The sequence below is a fragment of the Squalius cephalus genome, assembly GCF_949319135.1.
Source record: "Squalius cephalus genome assembly, chromosome: 25".
Taxonomy (NCBI): Eukaryota; Metazoa; Chordata; class Actinopteri; order Cypriniformes; family Leuciscidae; genus Squalius; species Squalius cephalus.
Genome location: NC_137146.1, coordinates 14,297,175 through 14,318,926, shown reverse-complemented (window position 1 = coordinate 14,318,926; position 21,752 = coordinate 14,297,175). Strand labels below are relative to the sequence as shown.

General features: G+C 36.9%; 1 protein-coding gene across 2 annotated transcripts in view; it reads left to right on the top strand.

The window, feature by feature from the left end:
• Positions 1-21,752, top strand: part of sema5a (sema domain, seven thrombospondin repeats (type 1 and type 1-like), transmembrane domain (TM) and short cytoplasmic domain, (semaphorin) 5A) — a 129,710-nt gene that overhangs the window by 60,762 nt on the left and 47,196 nt on the right. For both annotated transcript variants that reach the window (XM_079862596.1, XM_079862597.1), the window contains exons 5-11: positions 3,562-3,624; positions 7,880-7,978; positions 10,746-10,959; positions 12,229-12,514; positions 12,954-13,089; positions 16,147-16,351; positions 19,247-19,454. In XM_079862596.1, coding sequence (XP_079718722.1) covers positions 3,562-3,624; positions 7,880-7,978; positions 10,746-10,959; positions 12,229-12,514; positions 12,954-13,089; positions 16,147-16,351; positions 19,247-19,454 — 1,211 coding nt within the window. The remainder of the gene's footprint in view (positions 1-3,561; positions 3,625-7,879; positions 7,979-10,745; positions 10,960-12,228; positions 12,515-12,953; positions 13,090-16,146; positions 16,352-19,246; positions 19,455-21,752) is intronic.

The following is a 21,752-nucleotide window of genomic DNA, read 5'->3' as shown; positions in this document are numbered from 1 at the left end:
TCATTCGTAAGATTCCTCATTGGCCAGAGGGAATGAAATCCTGGATTTTTTTCACCGCTGTATTAAAAACCCTGTAACACCTTTGGTGTTGCTGGTCAAAAATGACTGGCCTACAAGAAAATAGCTTATAAATCTCTTGTTATGCTATATTATCACCAAATATTGGATTCAATGTTTTTGTCAACTTGTTTTCTTTTAATTAGGACAGGTTTTGTATTTATTTTTGAAACTGACTTATTGTAGGTCTCATTGACCTGAGCTTATATTTGTCAAAAATGACCATTCATTGAAAATGAATGGGGGAGTACGGAAATAAGAGAAATGTTTAGCGTTCAGGAGCATGTTCACATATGTACATGCTTGCTTGCAAAGACAAAGGCCTCTGACAAAAAGAGTGAATCCAATATTTGTGATAATATAGCATATCAAGAGATTTATAAGCTGTTTTTTTTGTAGGCCAGTCATTTTTGAATGGGAACACCACAAGTGTCATTTTGTTCCATTTGTACAAAATAAAAGCATTTCAAAACCAACTTCCTGGTTAAACATTATAGCACATTAATAGCGTGATAAACAGTGCAATTATTTTTTCCATATGTTGTTGATTACTGCAAAATTATCCACAAATTATTTCACTGAAAAAATGAGGTAAAGCTCAGAGCAATGAGGCCCATGATCAATCAGTTCCCCGATCCCCGATCCCCCAAAAGTACAACAATTATCAAAAAATTATGTCAAAATACCTGTCTTGGTCTTAAGTCAGGGCTGCCAACTCTCACGCATTGAGCGTGAGACTCACGCAATTAACACTTTTCAGTCACACGCTCTCACGCCACACATCCATTCTCTCACGCACAGAAAAATTGCGGAGCAAAGAGGTACTTTTAATATTAAACTAATTCTCAGCTCTTAGATTTCGTCAATTTTATTACGAAATTCAGACAAAAATACGTTTGGCGCTTGTAAATGTGACGTGACGGATCGCTGAGCGCCTCAGTTCAAGTGCAGATCATCTGTTACTTTTTTATTTAAAGATGCAGTACAACTTACCGAAAGTATACATAATAACGACCAATTAGTGTTTTTCAACCACGGAAAGAGGTCAATATAACAGCAGGAGAACAATTATGTCACATAGCGTCACATTTACCTCAGGAAAGCCATTTAATGACCATACTATAGCATGTTAATTGAATAGAAACAATAGCTAGAGAGGAGATTTTGCTGAGCACTATATCACATGTTTATTTTATTTTTGCTTATGTCATTAAATAATTTTAATTTTTTATAACAAAAACTGCATTATATTTAATTTAATTTGTTATTTTTAACCTTTAATAATACCAGCAGATTGGGCCCTCTATGTTTACAGCATTAGGTGAGATTATTTTTTTAAATAAAATTTAAAATAAACGTATCCAAATTAGTCAATATTGAATCAAAATTGGAATCAAATCACAAGAATGGAATTGAAATCTTGACATTTTTGTCAAGCAATAATAAAAACTGTATCCTACCAGTCATTGTACAATGTAAACATTGTAACATGTTGTCACTAAACTTCATAAAATTCTATTTAGTTACCAAATGTTTTGACAATCACAATTACACTTATTGTGATGCAATATTTGTTTTTACATGCACCCCACTCCAAGCTAAACTCAAAAGTTGGCAGCCCTGCTTAAGTGGACGTAAAAATTTGAGAAAAATGCGTATCTGTCACGATCACCAGCTGGAGTGCCGTGGTTGTCCACTATAGGACACTTCCCTCTTGTTCATTGCCATTCACACATGGACTATATTTCCCAGAACTCACTGCCCGGACTCATCATCCCTGATTGCTGTCAGCTGTGTCTCATTAGCTCATCCTATATAAGCCTGGTCAATTCAGTCATTAATTGCTAAGTCTTGTAAGTCTATACTGCATTTCTGAGCATTCTTCTAGTTTCCTATATCTTGGTTTTTGATTCTCTGCCTGTTCCCTTGGACTTCTCTTATTTGCCTCTGCTCTGGACTCTGTTATTGTTTGGACTGTTTGCCTGTGTTTTGACCTTTGTCTGTTTTTTGGATTATGATTGTGGATTACCCTTTTATTGAATACTGCATTTGGATCCTCAACCCATGTGTTTCGGAGCAGTATATGACAGTATCATTATATTCAATTCATGTATTCGGTCTTAAAGTGACAGCAGCCTAATATACCTGCAACTGTCTGTGTCATTAATGTTAATCAAACAACAAAAGACAAAGAGAAAGTCACTCACAGATCTTCACTGAATAACTTTTGTAGCTTTAACAAGAATTAATCTCTTTAATTTACAGAGTGAAAAATTTGCAGTGTTATTTTAAATTTGATTATTTAGTTCCTGTACCTGAATCTGTTAGAAATAGCTGAAAACCTTAAAACACTGTTTATTTCATTTGTAATGTTAATGTTTGAACTTTATATTAGTTAGGATAGTAGTTTTTGCTATGGTAGCTATCGACATTGAAATTTAATTTTCACATGTATCTAAAATGTTGGTGTCATAAAAAGCATGTCATTAATAATGTCAAAAACAATGAAAGCAATAACTGTTTTATTTATTTATTTGGTTGGTTGACAGGGCCGGTGAAAATTTTGGCAGGGCAAGTAAAATTTTGGCCCGACTGGGCCAGTAGAAATAATCCTTAGGGTTGAGCCCTGCTGTTTCCAAAGGGATTGAGTGCACTATGTCCTGTTCAGCCTCGGGCCAGTGTGACATACCAATCCCTTCACATAAAGCCATGATCGAAGGCTCTCCAGACAGAGTAACATCTCAGCCAGCAGCCACAGGGTTTCTGCTTTTGCTCTAGATCACTTCAAAATGAGGTTACTGTCTAGCCGGAGTCGTGCCACCTTGGGGAATGATAATTTCTTATTAATTTTTCAGTTCTGAAAAGCATAAAAATGGTTGCTGCGCCTCTGTAAGGGATTCCTTAATTGTTTTTTGATGGTTAGCAGCCTGCTTTCACTTGGCAAGCCTAAAGTCTCACACGTCTGGTTCCGAGCCAGAGATCTCATGGTCAATAAATGCGAGGAGCTCATTTGATATTAAAATCCATTTGGAGGCAGTTTCAGACACCAAGCTTGGCATTATCCAGCAGTTCAGTGCCAGCGGTGAAATGTGAATGCAGCCATAGTCTGCGGACGCTGTCATTGTCTCCGGGACCCTCATCTCTCAGTGAAGAACGGCACACACGCTTCCTCTGAAAAGCCTGTTGTTTTCCCAGAATGCCAGGGAGCCGAATACAAGTGATTATCATCCAAGATCTGCCTGCTTTCTATAGCCAAGTTCATTTATCCTCCCAGTGACAATCGATAATACCTAGCTAAACACAGAGATTCGATTTAAAAAAAGAGTTTCTTTTACACTATATTCCAGAGCTCAGTAAATTCAAGGATCAATTTAGGCATAATTTAATTCTGATGTAGCAGATCTGTTTTGTCTTTTATTAATGATGAACACACACCATTTCCCAATGTTTACAGGAAAAAATATAATTTCTCTAATGTTCTTCTTCGTGTGTGTCTGCTTACAGGAGGCAGAATGGCATTGCGATGAGTTTACCAAAGGAGCCTGTTTCAGTCGGGGCAAATCAGAGGTTAGTATGTGTAAACTCCCCAAATATTTCACATTTTGGTTGAATACAATGTGTTGATTATGAAAGGAATTTTTAGGGGGATCAATTTGTTTGGAACTATATGGTTATCCGGACCACACCTATTTGGGTAGGGTTAGGGTTAGGGTTAGGTTAACCGTATAGTACATTTACGTGTGGTCACGTGTGGTCCGGATAACCGTATAGTACCATTTGTTTTAGGTAATTTTGGAAGCAAAATATGCAAATGAAATTGAGTTTAAATTTGTAGCAAACAGGAACTACACTACCATTTCAAATTTTGAATTTGTTTTTAAAGAAAATAATACTTTTACAGCAAAGATGCATTAATCATTGAATCATTAAAGATATTTATGATGTTATAAATGATTTCTGTTTTAAATAAATGCTGTTCTTTTAAACGTTCTATTAATCAAATATTAAGTGGCACAACTGTTAAATTGATGATAATATTACTGTTTTTACTGTATTTTAATCAAATAAATGCAGCCTTGGTGTGCATAAGAGACTTTGACATAAAATAAACATAAAATAAAAAAAACAATAGTGTATAATTGAAATTTGAATTTAAGGAAGTAGAATTATAATAATTTGAAATTCAAAGAAATTAAAACAACCATAATAAGAAAAAGGAAAGACAACCCTTAAATTATATAACCTGTTTATGTTTTGTTGATATATAGTCCAATACTGATCCTTACAGAAACCTCTCAAGCAGCATCCTGTTGCTATAGTAACCTCCTCAGGCAATGAGATTTCTGTTTCCATTTGGCACCACATGGAAATATGAGCTAACTAACTAGTAATCTGACCTTTGTGGTTGCTGAAACATGTAATATATTTCAGACCTTTTGTTTTGACTTCCTTTGGTAGGGGAGCTGGAAGTGAATTCAAACCTCCAAACCCCAATGTAATTCTCCGCCAGAATGAAGGTTGTTTTAAATGTTAACTGTACTTAAGAAAGTAATCGCCCTCCTAAAATAGCAAACCCATTATTTATGACACTACTCTTGCTCAGGCATTCCCATGTCTCTTCCACTTTGCTATTGAGTCATTTCCATGGCACTATACAACACTGACTCCCTTGTGTTTTGAAGGCTGACTGAATCAGATCAGATTTGTGCTACAAAATGTTTCTTAAATCTCCTTAATATTTCACTTTCTCCAGCTCTGTCAAACATGAGACGTTGGGTCCCCCTTTGCTTTATAGTATGCTACACTGAGTTAAACCATTCTAGGTCATATGGGAGCTGTATAGGGACTGTGTTGCAGACCATCCTTCTAGTCTGGGCTGAACCCCAAGGTGTATTTCTAGTGGCCCTGTGCGGTTTCAGCCTGTGCAAACGGCCCCACCAGTGTTTTTTTAATTCGCTCGTAAAAAGTGTGCTGAGGCCCATAATAAGATGGATTACACTGACCAACATTAAATTGTAATTCAGAATTCCAGGAGGTGGCTGTCGTAACTTGCTTGCAATTGTGAAGCCTTTCCATATTATCTGCACATGTGGTTGCTCAAAATATCTTTAAAGTAGTAGTTCATCCCCCCAAAAAATTACATTTGTTTCCAAAAAAGTCATTCCAGACTTGTATGGCTTTCTTTCATCTGTGGGACACAAAAGGTGGCATTTTGAACAATGTGCTGGTTGCTCTTTTCCATGCAGTTACATGGAAGACTTTCAAGCTTTAAAACGTACACAAAAGCACCATAAAAGTGCTGTACTCCAGATGATTTTGTCATATGATAGCTTTGTGTGACGAACAGACCAAAATTCACAAATCTTCCCCTCCAGTGAGCTGTTAACCATTATGACCAGATCGTTGAACTTGATAACCCTGTATCATTCAGACCAGTTCTGTGAACTGAATCAACTGATTCATTCAAAAGTTCTAAATCTTTTTTTCACAAATCAGGCATCACTGCTTCCCTCGTGAACTCTTTTTGAACTTCTCTCGTGATTTCACAAAACTATGTATGGACAGAAAATTTTAATTGTAGCATGTGATTTTTATTGACCATTTTTAAGAAAGTCATCTGACTTTTTGAATAATGTGAGGGTGAGTTTTCTACTCCTTTTAAGACTACATCGCTTTTTGATTATTTTACACATTACAAAGCAATATGAAACTTTTTCTTTCTTTTTTTTTCAACAAAAATTGAATTTTAATTGAATTCTATGTGAAATTGTCTTTTTCAACAACTGCATCTGGTTTCTTTGAGTCTGTTGCTTCAAGAACCAAGGAAAGTGTTTGATGGAGTGAATTCTGTTCTGTCGACTTCATTTTGTTTATAATGCAAACAACAGCCACTATATTACGCTGTGGAGTGTAGCCATCTGTCAGGGGTTTTCATAAACATGTCACATTGTGATGTGCTAGGCATATTTAATCTCAGTTTATTTACACATACAGCAAAGCACTGCCCCCAGCCAAATTGCATTAGCAAATGTAAATCATCCTTTTCTTTTCAAGACTCCGCTTAGTGCAGGGAAATGAAGGGTTTCACGAGTTAACAGCCATTCTGATGAGGAAATAAAGTTGACCCCCTCAAGCACTGCCTTGGAACACCTTTAAATCAACAGAGAGAGAGAGAGAGAGGGTGACAGGGTTTCAAGTACTTGAGACAAATGTGATTTACTGCCTCAAAAAGCCTTGTAAAAACACACTGAACTGAAGCAGTATAGTTCAAGAAGTCCTGCAGCTGGTCTAATATGGAAAAATATATAATACAAATGTAACATAGCTTCTGTACTGTATGGGCTTCGCATTTCTGGAAGTTTGCCCTTTAAAGTCTCCCTGTAGTCAATAGATTTATCCCTTAAAACTCATCTTTGATCACCAAAATTACATATTTAAACTTGAAAAAAAGTATTCATGCCTTAAAATAGCTTGAATGTAACTACACCCTTGCCTCATTTAGTATATGCGGTTCTACTGATATGCAAATTAGCCCTGCCTCTACTCACTCACACTAGCTCAGATCCACTCGTTGACGACGTGATTGGTTACAACTTACAAGGTGGTTTGTGACGTCAGAAACACCTGCCATTTCAAACCGTGTTTTTGAGACTGTCTTTAGTTCATTGCCATTTTAAGGAGAAAATACTCAGCAATGGTGTTGACTGATGAATTTGTACATTGTTTGTCTTAAAGCATATTAAAAACACCACATAGACATATAAACAACATTAAAAGCTTGATTTTCACCACAGGGGGACTTTAAGGAAATCAGTTCACTCAGTGGCCATCTTGGAAACAACGCAGGCAGCTATTTTTGACGTAGCTGATATACACGGCGTAAATAAACACTAGCAATTAATACTTTTATTCAGCAAGTATGCAATTAATTGGTCAAAAGTACAAGTAAAGATATTTATATTGGTGACAACGATTTCTATTTTGAAATAAATTCTGTTTCTTTGAACTTTCGATTCATTAAAGAATCCTGGAAAAATGTAATCACAGTTTCCATAAAAATATTAATAAATATTTTTTGATACTTTTTGCAAGTATTGATAGTGTGCGGCATTTCCTTTTGTTTTTTCAACATTGATAATAAGAAATGTTTCTTGAGCAACAAAACAGCATATTAGAATGATTTCAGAAGGGTCATGTGACACTGAAGACTGGAGTAATGATGCTTAAAATTCACCTTTGCTGTCACAGGAATAAATAATTTTTTTACATTTATTAAAATAGAAACACATATTTTAAATGGTTATAATATTAAACAATGATAGTGAACTTCTACTTATTTCAGTGGAGAAAGACAGAATATGCAAAATATTTGTCAAGATTACATTTTGAAATAATAAATATTTTTTGCTTCATGCAATGATTTCACTCATATAAATATAAATATAATATAAAATATTATATTAAATCAATATAAATATTTTTTGGCAATATTTTGCATTTGTGATGCTAATTGCTAACTGAGTTGTTTCAAAATGACCTTGATGACTATTAGCATCCCAAATGCAAAATTTTGCCAAAAAATATTTTTTATTTTTATTTTTCAGACTGATCCAAAAAGCTTTAGAATAAACAAACTCTGTCAAAAAGCTGATTAGCTCTTTTAAAAGAAAGGTGGGATTTCTATTTGTAGTGTGTTATGATGAGTTGACTTGGTGTAAATTTGTATTTATTTCTTTTTTTCTTGCTAATTTTTGTATTTGTGGTGTTAATTAGATGAGACACTAAAACACCTAAACATATCTTCCCTTATGTCTTTTCACAGGAGGAGTGCCAGAATTACATCCGTGTTCTACTCGTCAACGGTGACAGGCTGTTTACATGCGGAACAAATGCGTTCACTCCTATTTGCACCAATCGCACGGTAATGTAAATGCAACAATGCATTCAAAATAATGCAGAGGCTTCCTGACCTATTACACATACTTTGTCCCAGCTTTCTCTCCCCCATTGACCTCTTTTGACATTTTCATCGCCGCGTGGGCAGTGTAGCATAGCATGTGGTATTTCAACCAAAGCCTGTGGTTTATTTCAGAGTTTTCTTCATGCTTCATCTCAATAGAAGCTTTCTTGAGATCTTGACAAAAACAACAAATAAGGCCTGTTTTTCTGATAAGGTGGGAACTTGTAGCATCTCTAAGTCCTGTGTCCTTTGTGGAAAGTTCACACTTGTTATGCAGGTATCGTGCAAGCATTTGCACTTTATCTTTGATAAAAAAATTTCCAACGTATGGGTTGCAGAATAGTTGCTATAAGTGCCACTCAATGCAGCTGATTGAAAGATAAGCATCTCCGCCAAGCACATTTACTGACATCCCCCATTATTCCTCCTCACATCTCCTAGTTTTCATTCATGCATGTAAGTCTCTTGTGCTCGAACCCCTGAATTTGAATGACTGGATTATTTGTCTATCCTTTCCTCAAACCTGATAATGATGATGACAGTCGATTCGCGTACGATGGCAATCATCTCCTCAGTGGCTCTTTGAAGGATGGCGGGAATTATTGACTCAAAGCTAAATCACCCCAGGGATTTACCACCATGAGTACCTTGTGCCAGCAGGAAAGGACTTAGCGCAGCCAGGAAGGCACGAGTGAAAAGTCTCCATCGTGTCCTTGTAACGCCGCCAGTGAAGCTGCATCTTTAAACAAGCGGCTATCGAGGCGGTGTATAGCTCAAAACACAGCTGCCGGTGTCCTGAAGAGGAGTCTTTCAACCCTCTCCATTAATGTGCATTATGGGTAGCGTGTCCATATCTACGAAGGCTTCCGAATGTCATTTGTCAGAAGGTGTTCCATCAATAAACGCCTTTCATCTTTCTTCGCACCCAAGAAAAGGCACATCCGTTCAGGCATTGGCTCGGGCAGAAGTATCTCCCTGGCACCGGCGCTTCAAAAAGACTGCCTCGCCTTGCCAAACATGCAAATTCGCCTGACTTTATTGCCAGCTAAATGGGCTCGGGGGTCCTGAAGGAAGCCGAGACACTTCCAGCCATTCGCGGAGGTTTTCTTCGAGCCAACATCAAGGATAATCCCTCTTTACATTGATTACACAGGGCAAGTGTTGCGGCCGTCAGCTGCATGTAAGATAAAAGCATTCAAGAGAGGCCACACAGGATCTAATCCGCCTTCGGGACAGACCAAGCACAATGCAGTATGTCAGATTTCCTGCTACAAAAATAAGCAAGTCACTGAAGACATGACATTTCGGGCTGCATAGATAAATTCACTGCAGCTTTAGATGCATTGCTCAATCCCAAAACCATTCACTTGTCATTTTTCTGGTAACAGATTCCAGATGCGTGTAAGGTAGGAGCGTCATTATAACAGAAGCTTTAATTGGATTTTTCAAATGTGTTTTTGATGCTAAATGGTTTTAATGGCATTACTGTACACATTTAAAAAAATGTTTTTGATGAACAGCATTTGCCTGCTTTTAAAGTAACCAAACTGACTGCTCAGATTCTTTCCCTTGTGAAAAACAGAAGCAGTCCTTTAAATCAGTGTTTTTGACTTCAAGGCCCCCCATTGTCCACAACGCTATTCCAAGGCCCTATGATTTTTCAAGTCTAACATGATTTACTGGATTTTTTAGAACTTGCAAATATGTATATTCATTATAAAAGTGCCCATGACGTTTTAAAATTTTGAGAAATTACAGTATTAAAATGAGGCTTCCTCGTATATTTCCAAGAAGCGGCAATCCTGGAAAGACATTTACCTTTACATTTATGCATTTTGCAGACACTTTTATCCAAAGCTACTTTCCATTCCAGGTACACATTTTATCAGTTCTTGCTTTACCTGGGAATTGAACCCATGACTTTGGTGTTGCTAGCGCTATGCTCTACAGTTTGAGCTATAGGAAGACAAAAAAACAGTGAATTAAAATAAAAAAGGTCTTGTTTTGTAGTTGTTTCGGCTTTTAGAAAATCGTTTTAAAGCCTTCGAGGTTGAGTCCAGTTGAAAACCACTGATTTAAACCGATGTGTTTCGTTAATGGCTTCTCTAGTGGTTTAGGTGGAGTGACTTTCTGGGTGTCTCCGTTAGCCTGTATGAAGGAACAGAAATCGGTTTAAAAAAACATGGACCAGCACGAAAAGTCAAACCCACTTCCTGTAATGGCATATCCCTTGTGCTTATTGTATACAAATGGAAATTACCTCCCTGTCATGGTAGCTTCCCTTTGCTGGCTAAATGTCACGCTAAGCAAGAATCAAGACTTTGCCGTACTGCACATAAGGACAGAACGGGTGTGTTGCGAACGATTAGCATTTAGCCATTGCAGTAGCCACTAGGCATGACAACCAAGTAATGAGATAAACATTATTGCCGTCTCACAAAACAGCACATGACACGTCTGGAAGTAGGCCGAGCGTTTCCACAGTAATAGATGATTCGAACGGTGAAATCATTTTCACTGCCACATCAGCTCCTCGCATATACAAAATTGGAACATCTTCGAGATTTTCGCCATAGAAACGTTTGGACATATTTGCACTGCTCAAACAAACTAATACTGTGGGCAAAAGAATTATAGGTCTGGCTAGATTTTTACTCTATATTTACTAGCATTTCAGGTATAAGAATTGCAGTCTTTCTGAATTCAATCTCTTTGTTTCTCTGCACAGCTGACTAACCTGACCGAGGTTCATGACCAAATCAGTGGAATGGCACGGTGCCCCTATAATCCTCTGCATAATTCCACCGCCCTCATCACTTCCAGCGGGGAGCTCTATGCCGCCACTGCTATGGACTTTTCTGGCAGAGACCCGGCAATTTACCGCAGCCTGGGTGGACTCCCTCCTCTGCGTACTGCTCAGTACAACTCTAAATGGCTCAATGGTAGGCCTGAGCTATTGGATGAAAAATGTTTCATTGAATTATGTAATTGTAATTGACATTACAAGAAAAAAACAATAGCAATCAAGTGACTAATTGTGGTTAAAGGATTTGGGAAAATGGCATTTCATGAAAATTTGCTTCTCTAAAGGGATAGTTCACCTAAAAATGAAAGTTCTGTCATCATTTACTTACCCTCATGTAGTTTCAAACCTGTACGACTTTCTTACTGTAACACAAATGGAGATTTAGGCAGAATTACACTTTCATAGTATGGAAAAAAAGATGTAATGATATAGGGGGAGTAAATGATGACAGGTTTTTTTATTATTGTTAATAAAGCTGTAAGAGCAATAAGAGCTGTTGCTTTAAGTACCACATCTTTTTTTAAGAACCCTGGTTCTTTCATTTCAAATCAAGCTCGACAGTCATTCAGTTCTTTCAGTAACTTCATCAGTCATTTGAGCTAGATAAATTAGGCTTATGCCGTCAGGAATGAGTTGTGCAACATGCCCTCATCCTCAAATCCCATGAACACTACACAAAAATTAATTCAATTTTAGTGTGTTTAGTCAACGGCTGATGTCCTTCCAGCTTCTGGAGCAGAACCAGTTGAAAAACACTTTTTTGTGCAGGAATATTTGCTTTTGCCTCAAAAATTTGGGTGAATCATTTTCTCACCCTCATTTGATTCCAAACCTGTGGAACACAAAAGAAGATGTTTTAAAGAGTATTGGTAACCAAACAGTTTTAGTCACCATTGACTTCCATTGTATGGACAAAAAACACAGTTTGAGAAATTTTCATATTTTGTGGACTTTTTACTGTAGAGCTTGTTCTTTTCTCAAAACCTAAACATCAACGTCCAAATTGAACAAAATGTGCCTGAGCTGATGAGGTTAAAAATGACTTTTTTCCAATTGATTTTTTCCTCCTTCATGTTGTGCAAATGTGCTAAGCTCCTCACCACAAAAGAAAATGAATTCCCTGTCAATCACAACCACCTACTCACTTTGATTCTTACAAAGTTGGCCATGACAGTTGCTCTTTTTGCTTTTGAGAAGCTTGTGCTTTCATGTGTTTTGAATGGGGAACGATAATTAAACGAGTGAGCACGCTTTGATCGTTTCTCACCGTAACCTTTTTCTTCTCCCATGACAAATGAGTTTGTCCATTACCTAAGCATAAGATTAATAAACGCATCTCGATGGGCCAGCGGTTCTGCTCCATGTGCAATCCGTTATTAATCACTGTCATCCTGTCCCCCGTCAGAGCCCAACTTCGTTTCCTCTTATGACATCGGCAACTTCACCTACTTCTTCTTCCGTGAGAACGCTGTGGAGCATGACTGCGGCAGGACGGTGTTCTCTCGCGCTGCCCGCGTCTGCAAGAACGACATCGGGGGCCGTTTTCTGCTGGAGGACACCTGGACCACCTTTATGAAGGCCAGGCTGAATTGCTCAAGGCCGGGCGAGATTCCGTTCAACTACAATGAACTGCAGGGAACCTTTTTCCTGCCCGAGCTTGAGCTCCTCTATGGGATTTTCACCACTAATGTGTGAGTAAAGCACCGTTTGATCACAACACAGTTTTTAAGATATCGGTTGTTATGTTCAAAGGTTTCAAACCACAGAAGTCAGCTTATGACCCATTATTTTCAGCAGGACTTCAATTTTGTGATGTGCATTGCCAGCAAAAAGTTAATGATTGCCTGTGTGTGTGCGTGTGTGTGTGTGCGCGTGTGTGTGTGTGAGGTAAAAGGGGTCACTATGATTTTAACTATTTGCTATTTTTTCTTTCATTTTTTGCTTACCTGCTGTTATCTCTCTGGTAGTGTGAGATCTGTATCACAGTCAGCCGTGGACAGATCCATTTTTCACAATATGATCCACTATGCTTTAATGATTGTCTGTGAAAAAGTGTTGCATGTAATTGTGTGTTTTTGTGTGTGTGTGTGTGTTTGTGTGCTGACTGCCTACTTCTGACTCTGTTCTCAGCAACAGCATTGCCGCATCAGCAGTGTGCGCCTTCAATTTAAGCGCTATTACCCAAGTGTTCAGTGGGCCTTTCAAGTACCAGGAGAACTCACGCTCCGCTTGGCTGCCTTACCCCAATCCCAACCCTGACTTCCAGGTAAGCATCCAGCAAATGACAGCCACTTTTACGGGCAGTATGCATTCGCTCCATCTGCTTTAAAAGTTAAGTGGCACTTTCCACAAATAGGGTACAGAATAGGGCCTGAAACTCTCAAATGGTCAATGAAAGAAGGTGCTTAACCTTCAGAGAATGTTGATTATCATCCTCATCAAAGAGTTTTATTTTCCATTAATTAGATTAGTTCAACCCTGTTAACAAAATTAGGAAGCTTGATTTGTGTGATTTTTACCTAATAGTAAACATGATTATTTGTATTAAATAAAAAAAAATTCCTTAGTTTACATTTGATAAGCTTTCAGACAGTGTTTTTAAAAAGGTTTAAAGCTTAATGAGGAAATTGAGGACTTTTAATATTAAAAAGGAAATGCTGATAGTTGTGTATAAATCACTCATTGAATCTGTGCTCACTTTTAACATTGTATCCTGGTTTAACTCTCTCTCATTAAATGCAAAAGCAGACTCTTAAGGATTATAAACATGGCTGGTAAAATTGTTGGTGAGAAACAAGTACCTCTGTGCGATCTTTACACTGTGGCAGTAAAAAGAAAAGCCTCCATTATTGTGACAGATTCTTCCCATCCCTTGCATTGTTCATTTCAGGTACTTCCATCTGGTAGACGGTATAAAGTACCTTTGGTGAAAAAGGCCAAGTTTAAGAAGACCTTTATTCCAGCTGCCATTGATATTATAAATAGGATCTTAAGATTCATTTTATAGGGTTTTTTTTTTTTTATATAAGAGTGGTGCAGGTTTAATGTGATTTTTATCTTAAATTGTTGTTGTGTGGTTGTTTCGGTTTTGTTGAGCCTTTATCTAAAGACAATTTTAGGCTGATTTTTTTTTCAGTTTTCACAAAAATATTAAGCAACACAACTGTTTTCAACATTGATAATAAGAAATGTTTCTTGAGCATCATCATATTAGAATGATTTCTGAAGGATCATGTGACATTGAAGACTGGAGTGATGATGCTGAAAATACAGCTTTGAAATCACAGGAATAAATTACGTTTTAAAGAAGAACACAGTTGTTTTAAATTGTAGTAATATTCCACAATAATAGTTTTTTATATTTTTGTAGCCTTGGTGAGCATAAGAGACTTCTTTCAAAAAAATCTTACCAACCGCAAACTTGTGAACAGTAGTTTAGCTTGGGACCAAATGCCGGTTTGTAAATTTCAAATTGGCTTAATATTACATTTTTGGTCTTTAAAATGAGTTAATAATAATTTTTTTTTTACATGATTTAAAAAATGTGTTAAATATGGCTTTAACAGATTATGTTAAATTATGATTTTAATTGTTTAGTACAATTGAGGACTTCTCATAATATTTTGGGTGGATGCTTTATATTGTAAAAACTACCTACATTTCACTCTAGGTTAATACTAATAAAAAATGTGGGATTTGTTTCTCTACTGCCAAATAGAAGTATATTTGTGAAGAGTGCCAGGTCTCTCTCTGTTGGCAACACTCCAGCACTAAACAACCAAAAGAATAATTTACTCTCTCACCTCAAATACCACCTATGCGCGCCCAATTAAAACGAGGTGGTGACTGATGTTTTGGGGTTTTATTGCCTCATGTTTTCACCTGATTATTCTCAGGAAGTAAAAAAAAGAAATATGCGAGGTGAATTTTTATTTATTCTGAACAGTCCAATTACCCAAAGCCCACAAACACCCGAATCTGATATTATCGATGATAGCGAAGAGGAGATGGTTCGTGCCACGGTTCCTCAAGTCTCTCTCACAGTCAATCATTTGCCTCCATTTCCATGTCTTTGTAATGCTCACGGATTTATTAATAAAGTTGCCAGCTTATAACATTTTTGGCAGGACATAACGGTAAGAACTAATAAAGCCTGTATTCATCTCATGTGGAGTATTGCCAACTTCACCATGACTGAGTCTGAAGTGCATTTAGTTTTAAGACTCTCTTCAGAAATCTAAAGTCATGGTCAGTGATCAGCATGGAGGAATGTATCCACGTCTGAAGTATTAACCTTAAATTGCGGGTAATTGCTTGATAGTCAGAGGGTTAATCTAGGGCAGTTAAATGTGTTTTAAATCAGCGTGAGATCCATGACCAGGCCCAGATGGAGACTTTTTATTTACGTCTCCTCTGCTGAATTTGGGTGAAATTCTCCGGAATGAATTTAAACACTGTAAATTGTTTGGAAACCTGTTCGATTATATGCTTCACCTCTAATAACAAACACACAATGGGCCAGATGCTCTGAATGACGTGTTCAAATTTCCTCAAGTCTTCAGAGCTTTCTGTGGAATTGGGTGCAGATTCTATGTGGGCCTGGTAATGACCCCATTAAAATGACTTGACTACCATATCTAAACCATTTAAAAACTGTCTGATCAGCATGGACTTCTTTTTTGGATCAGCTGAATCAGACTTTCTCGTCTAGCTTATTGAAGCCGATATCTGTGACATGATAATTAAGTTTTTGAAGTCCACGTAGGAAGAAAAAAGTATTTTACTTTATTCTTTTTCCCTTTGAACCACAAGGATTCATGATCTACAGGAGTTCCACTTTATCTAGCTTGCTGTGACATCTTCATCAAGCATTTGTCTATGTTGCTGAGGCCAGATTTACGAGCTTCAAATTTATGGTTTCCAGCGTTGATGGAAAATAGCTTGCTGTATATTCTGTTCCTGAAAGACCAACATGCACCCCATTTGAGTAGAATTACGTCTGCGTTCATCTCCAGCTGATTGATGTTGATTATATGTGATCCGGGAGAGAGTGCAGGTTTTGTGAGGCCAGCTAATTTGTTTCTTCAAAAAATATCTTATTCAGGGTGGAAAACAGTAATTTAGGGGAAACAACTGCACTTTCCTATATGAAATTATCATGATTTCACACAACAAGCAACTGCAATCTGTGCTTGTTATTTGGGTTCTTCAGATCAACAGCTTCAAGTGAATTTTGTGAATTTGTATTTCCCCGTAGACTGTTAATCCTATTTTTTCTCATCATCTATATCTCCCTGTTTGTATCTCTTTGGTTCTTTCTCAGTGTGGCACTATAGATTACGGCTCCTATGTGAACTTAACGGAGAGGAATTTGCAGGACGCCCAGAAGTTCATTCTGATGCATGAAGTGGTGCAGCCTGTCGTTCCTGTGCCGTACTTTATGGAGGACAATGTGCGCTTCTCCCATGTGGCCGTGGATGTAGTGCAGGGCAAAGACATGCTCTACCACATCATCTATCTAGCAACAGGTATAGTACCACATCACGTCTGCATTGAAAGAAGGAGAAGGTCTGCAAGTAGTATTTACATATAAATTTAATATAGTCGAAAATAAGGACCGCATTAGATATACCTTACTGATGAAGGTTAATGGAGTTGCAGCATAAGATGCTCTACTAATAGTATGCTACTTGCAGAATTGCTAATGCAGTCCATTAATTGTGGCTAATAGGAGCAAATTTGGAATAAATGTTTTGCAAACATGGGAGAGTTATTTTCTGAGTGATCTAATTAGTATAGAAGCTTGTTTCCCCAAATTCAAAAATAAAAGAGATAACTTTTAAGGTAATGTTAAAAAGTAAAGTCACAATTGTGAGGAAATGATGATGGCATGGGATGGCATATATATATATATATATATATACACACTTGTATTATGGCTACTGAAATTTCAGCTCAGCTTTGATTATATATTAGTGCTGTCAAATCGATTAATCATGATTATCAAACATACAAGTTTTTGTTTACATATATGTGTGTATATACATTTTATATATATATATATATATATATATACACAGTATATACACCTGTGTGTGTGTGTGTGTGTGTGTATGTATACAGTATATATATATATATATATATATATATATATATATATATATATACTGTATATATAGAATGGCCGCTGAAATTTCTGATTTGTTGTCGCAGATATTTTAAAATATATTAAAATACAAAAAGCTATATTACTGTTTTACTGTATTTTTAATCAAATAAATGCTGTGTTGGTCAGCGTAAAGGACTTTCAAAACCATTTAAAAAATCTTACCAACCACACACTTTTGAAAACATATAGATATGTCTGTTATTCTATTCACAAATAAGAATATGAATAGTGGATAGTTAAAAGAATAGATCTAAGCCAAGAATAAAAATCTGAAATGAACATTAAAGCTTGTAATATGAAAGTAGTCAGAAAATCCCAGGTGGCCGACTTCTCATTAAACCCAGCTTATTAGAATGTTACTTTTACCATAAAAACTTTGTCGAGTGAAGACTTCTGCATCGCCATAAGGAAGTCATAGGGGAAAACTGACTCTAATAATTGCCGGTCCACTTGAATCAATGGTCTTTGAAGCAAGCAACAGTTGGTCACCAGGCTGAATAAAGGCATTCGACACATAGCCGTGATGAAACATCAAAGGCAGCATGTACTTACATAAGGAAAAAATGTTCTGTAAGCGGTCATTTGCTATCCAGATGCACACCAGAGCCTGGAAAGCTCCAAGCCTGTCTGCTCTGGCCTGTGCACTGCTGAAAAACACTGAACAGCTAGTTACCTGTCAACAGAAATGAAATTACTGGGAGACACTTGTTGTTAAAGAACTGTGTAAAATAAACACTTGTTAAAGGGAAGGACACACTTGTTAAATTGTACAACATAAACACACAGGACAGTCAGGGTTTAAAAGCGGTTTGGTAATTGGGCAAGCAGCGCGTCTTTGATTTTATTTCTGGAATACACCAACTGTTTTCGAATATTGGCAGGAGTCAAAGCCTCATGCTGATTCAACAGCATTCACATTGTCTGTCTAGTCTGGCAATGAAGGAATAAATGAATGTTATTAGAAAAAAAGAAAGAAAAGAAAACATTCACCCCAAAAAATGTCATATATATATATATAGCAATAAATAGGCATATAAAAAATAAAATAAAGCTGAAATAAAACAAAATACAAATACTACATGAAAAACTTAACTTATATGAAAATTAGAAATGTTGTGAATTATATATATATATATATATATATATATATATATATATAGTAGTTTTAGGTCAAAATAACTCCACTGGTCTGTTTCTCACATAAACCTCTCAAATGACTTGAAAAGTCTTGGAATATTGCACACACATTGTATGGATCACTTTTATGATATGTAAATGGTGATTCTTGCCAGCTTCAATAATGTAGTTGTTTGGAAAATAGCATCCGCCACAATTCTTCAAAATCTCTCCTTTTGTGTTCCGTGAAAGACAGTCATACACATTTGGAACAACATGAGGATGAGTAGATGATGACAGAGTTTTAATTTCTGGGTGAATTCATTATTTAAAGCATCAAATCGCAGTCTCTCGCAAATCTCTCACGGACTTCAGGATAAAGACGTGCACTCAAGATCAAAATATTTCAGAGGTGCTATAATATAAATCCTCTGGTATGGCAACTACTCCTTTATGTGCCATGTTTATAGTGTTAGCCTAAATTCAATTCATGCCAGACAATAATAGCTTGAAGTGTGAGGAACGTAGCTGGAATTTTCACAGTTGAGTGAAATGAAATAGAGCACTGAAGCCTGTTTTGACAAGGGCAGGGACCTAATCAGAGGCTCTTTTAGTATCTAAAAGTTTGACTTCTATAAAATATCTGACAAACAGCTTTGGCGTGAACAGAAGAATAGCAAAAACTACTCCAAGGATAAAATAGATATTATATAGCTTATTGAACCAAATCAGGTCACTTTTTGTGACATTATGAGACCAATGAATGTCCTCTGTGGAACACATGCTCCAGAGAGGGATTCAGACGATAATTCTGTTCTCCTTTTGATTGCACAAATGCCACCCTTTGGAGAAGATAATGAATCTTCTCTGGAGAGTAGTCCGCCCTGTTTGCCTTTTCGGATCCAAGTAGCACATCCATATTTAAGTTGACAGCCCAGGTGGCAGACTAGCACTTTATAGAATTTTCATGTGATTGAAGAGATCTGAGGTCATTCTCCACTCCTGCTTCTCTGACATCATTTCCTTCCAATCTCACCAGGTCATCAGATATGCCCCACATGATCACCTAAACTATTTTTCTCTCTCTTACCTTCTCCCTTAAAGTCTAACACACTTGTTCTCGAATTCCTCTTTCTAGATTACGGCACCATTAAGAAGGTCCTCTCCCCGCTGAACCAGACCATGGGCAGCTGTTTGCTGGATGAGATTGAGCTTTTCCCTCAGAAGAAGAGGCAGCCAATCCGCAGCCTGCTTATTCTTCACAGCCGCAGTGAGCTATTTGTTGGAGTCAGAGAACAGGTCATCAAAATCCCCCTGATGCGCTGCAACTTCCACAAATCTAGAGAGTAAGTACTTCAACTTCTCGGCAGACGGATCTCAAGGTAGAAATTCATAACTACTTTCTTAAAGAAAACAGCTCACCCAAAATGAAAATGTCTATGTCTTTTAAAAACCGACTTTTTATCTTTGCAATGAAAAAGGAGTTGTTTCTTGCATATACAATAAGTGAATGGTGACCAGTGATGCCCAGCACATTTTTCATATGAATTTAGATGACTAGATGACTTAGAGTATAGTCAACAAGTCATATGGAATTTTAGGATGTTTTTTTTGTCCTTTTTGGAGCTTGACCGATCCTACTTCCACTTTGATTGTACCCTTTCATCAAAAAAACAACTTTCTGCACCAGACACAACTTTTCTTTTTGTGCACTTTACCATGTGGACGTTAAAGAAAAGTATGTATCCTATTTTTCACAATCCAATCCAATCCAAGTCCCAGCTTACTTTGTAGCTGACTATTTTCTTACACTGCTGAATTTTTATCGGTAATTCTTCTCAATAAGATTCTGTTTGTTAGCTTTAGTTAATGCATTAGTAATCTTGAACTAACAACAGACAATTTTTTCAGCATTTAATAATTTAGGTTGATGCCTTAATGATATGTAATTACACTAATGTTTTAATTGTTAATTCATGTTCGTTCATAACTAACGCTAATTTATGAAATTAAATAGAAATTAATATGATCCTAAATTAATAAATGCCGTAAACGTATTTTTCATTGTTAAACTCATTAAAACAATGCATTAAACTTAATACCTAATGCATTAAACTTAAACTGAACTTCATTGTTATGTGTTACCTGTTCGTTTCCATTGCAAATGCCACATTTTATGTCAGAAATTAAATGCAGATGCCATTTCATGATGGCTTTTAATAATAACAACATTTTGATTCCTGGCAAGATAAATCATGCTACTAATCTTACCAGGGCGTACATGCCTGCAACTTAATTTTTCATTGCACCAGAATAAACGTAATGTCACTAAGATCGTCTGCCAGAGGGCAACAAAGAACAATCACCATGTTTGACATTGTGCCTCCAGGCCTTCATATCAAGAGCTCTTCTCTAATCTTTGCTCATAAGGGGAGATGGCAGCCTGTTCATCATCTCTCTTCATTTGCATTCCAATGAAAAGCGCTGAGTTATGTGAATATGAGCTGAGTTTTGCCTGATGCGCTTTTTCTATCCTGTTAAGCGGTTTAAAGATTGGGAGAGATCAATTACTCACACCTCTATGCTTTCTGACACAAAAGAGGAGAGCTTATGCAAACTTTTATTTTATTTTTTATAAACGGACACATGCCACAACTTTTAAAAATGACTGGTTTACTCTGCTGACATTTACATTCCTGTGTCACTGTACTTCAAACTTTCCGTAACTGAATGCTTGGCTATATCTTTCTGTCTGCTCTGATTATGTGTATGATAGTCGAGTTTGAAAAGCTATTTGGTGTGTCTCAGGGCCATTCTCTGTTTCTGATGAAAGTCATCAAGGCTCAAGGGAAATATTGCCAGATTAAGTTATGCCAATGCAAGCTATATTTGCAATAAGAAGCATGTGTGCACTTAAAGGTGTTTAACTATTTAAAAGGCTCATATCGTGTGGTTTTATCATTCCATAAATTTCCCTGAGGTCCACTTATAAAATTATTCAAGTTTTTGTTCCACTTAGTGTCATAATGTAGATTACAGCAGTGTTTCCCAGCCCTGTTCCTGGAGGCACACCAACACTACATATTTTCAAACTCTTCCTAATCGAACGGACCTGATTTAACTCATCAGCACATCACATCAGTAGAGACTCCAAGACCTGAAATAGATAGGTCAGATAAGGGAGACATCCAAAATTGTGCAGTGTTGGTGTGCCTCCAGGAACATGAGGAAATACTTTCCAGGACCATCCTTTCTCTGCCTTTTAGAGGTCAACAGGCTGTTTTTGATGCTGTGCCTTTAAGATATAAATCCCTTAAAACTCGTCTTTGATCTCCAAAATGACATATTTAAAAATGTTTCCTGTTTCTTTATGCCTTAAAATAGCTTGAGTGAAACTCTACACCATGAATATGCTAATTATCCCCGCCTCCAATCACGTCAGCTCAGAGATTCACTCGGCCAACTTACTGAGGTAAACACTGCACAATGGTATTACTTTTTACAACGACGGACACATAACGGTAATTATTATGATTAGCCTTTTGCTTGACAAAAACAGCTAATAATGTGTTGCTAATGTTGCTAAAACCATGTTCCCATTCATCATCTCAGAGTCAGACAGCTGCCTTCTAACAATCATCAGA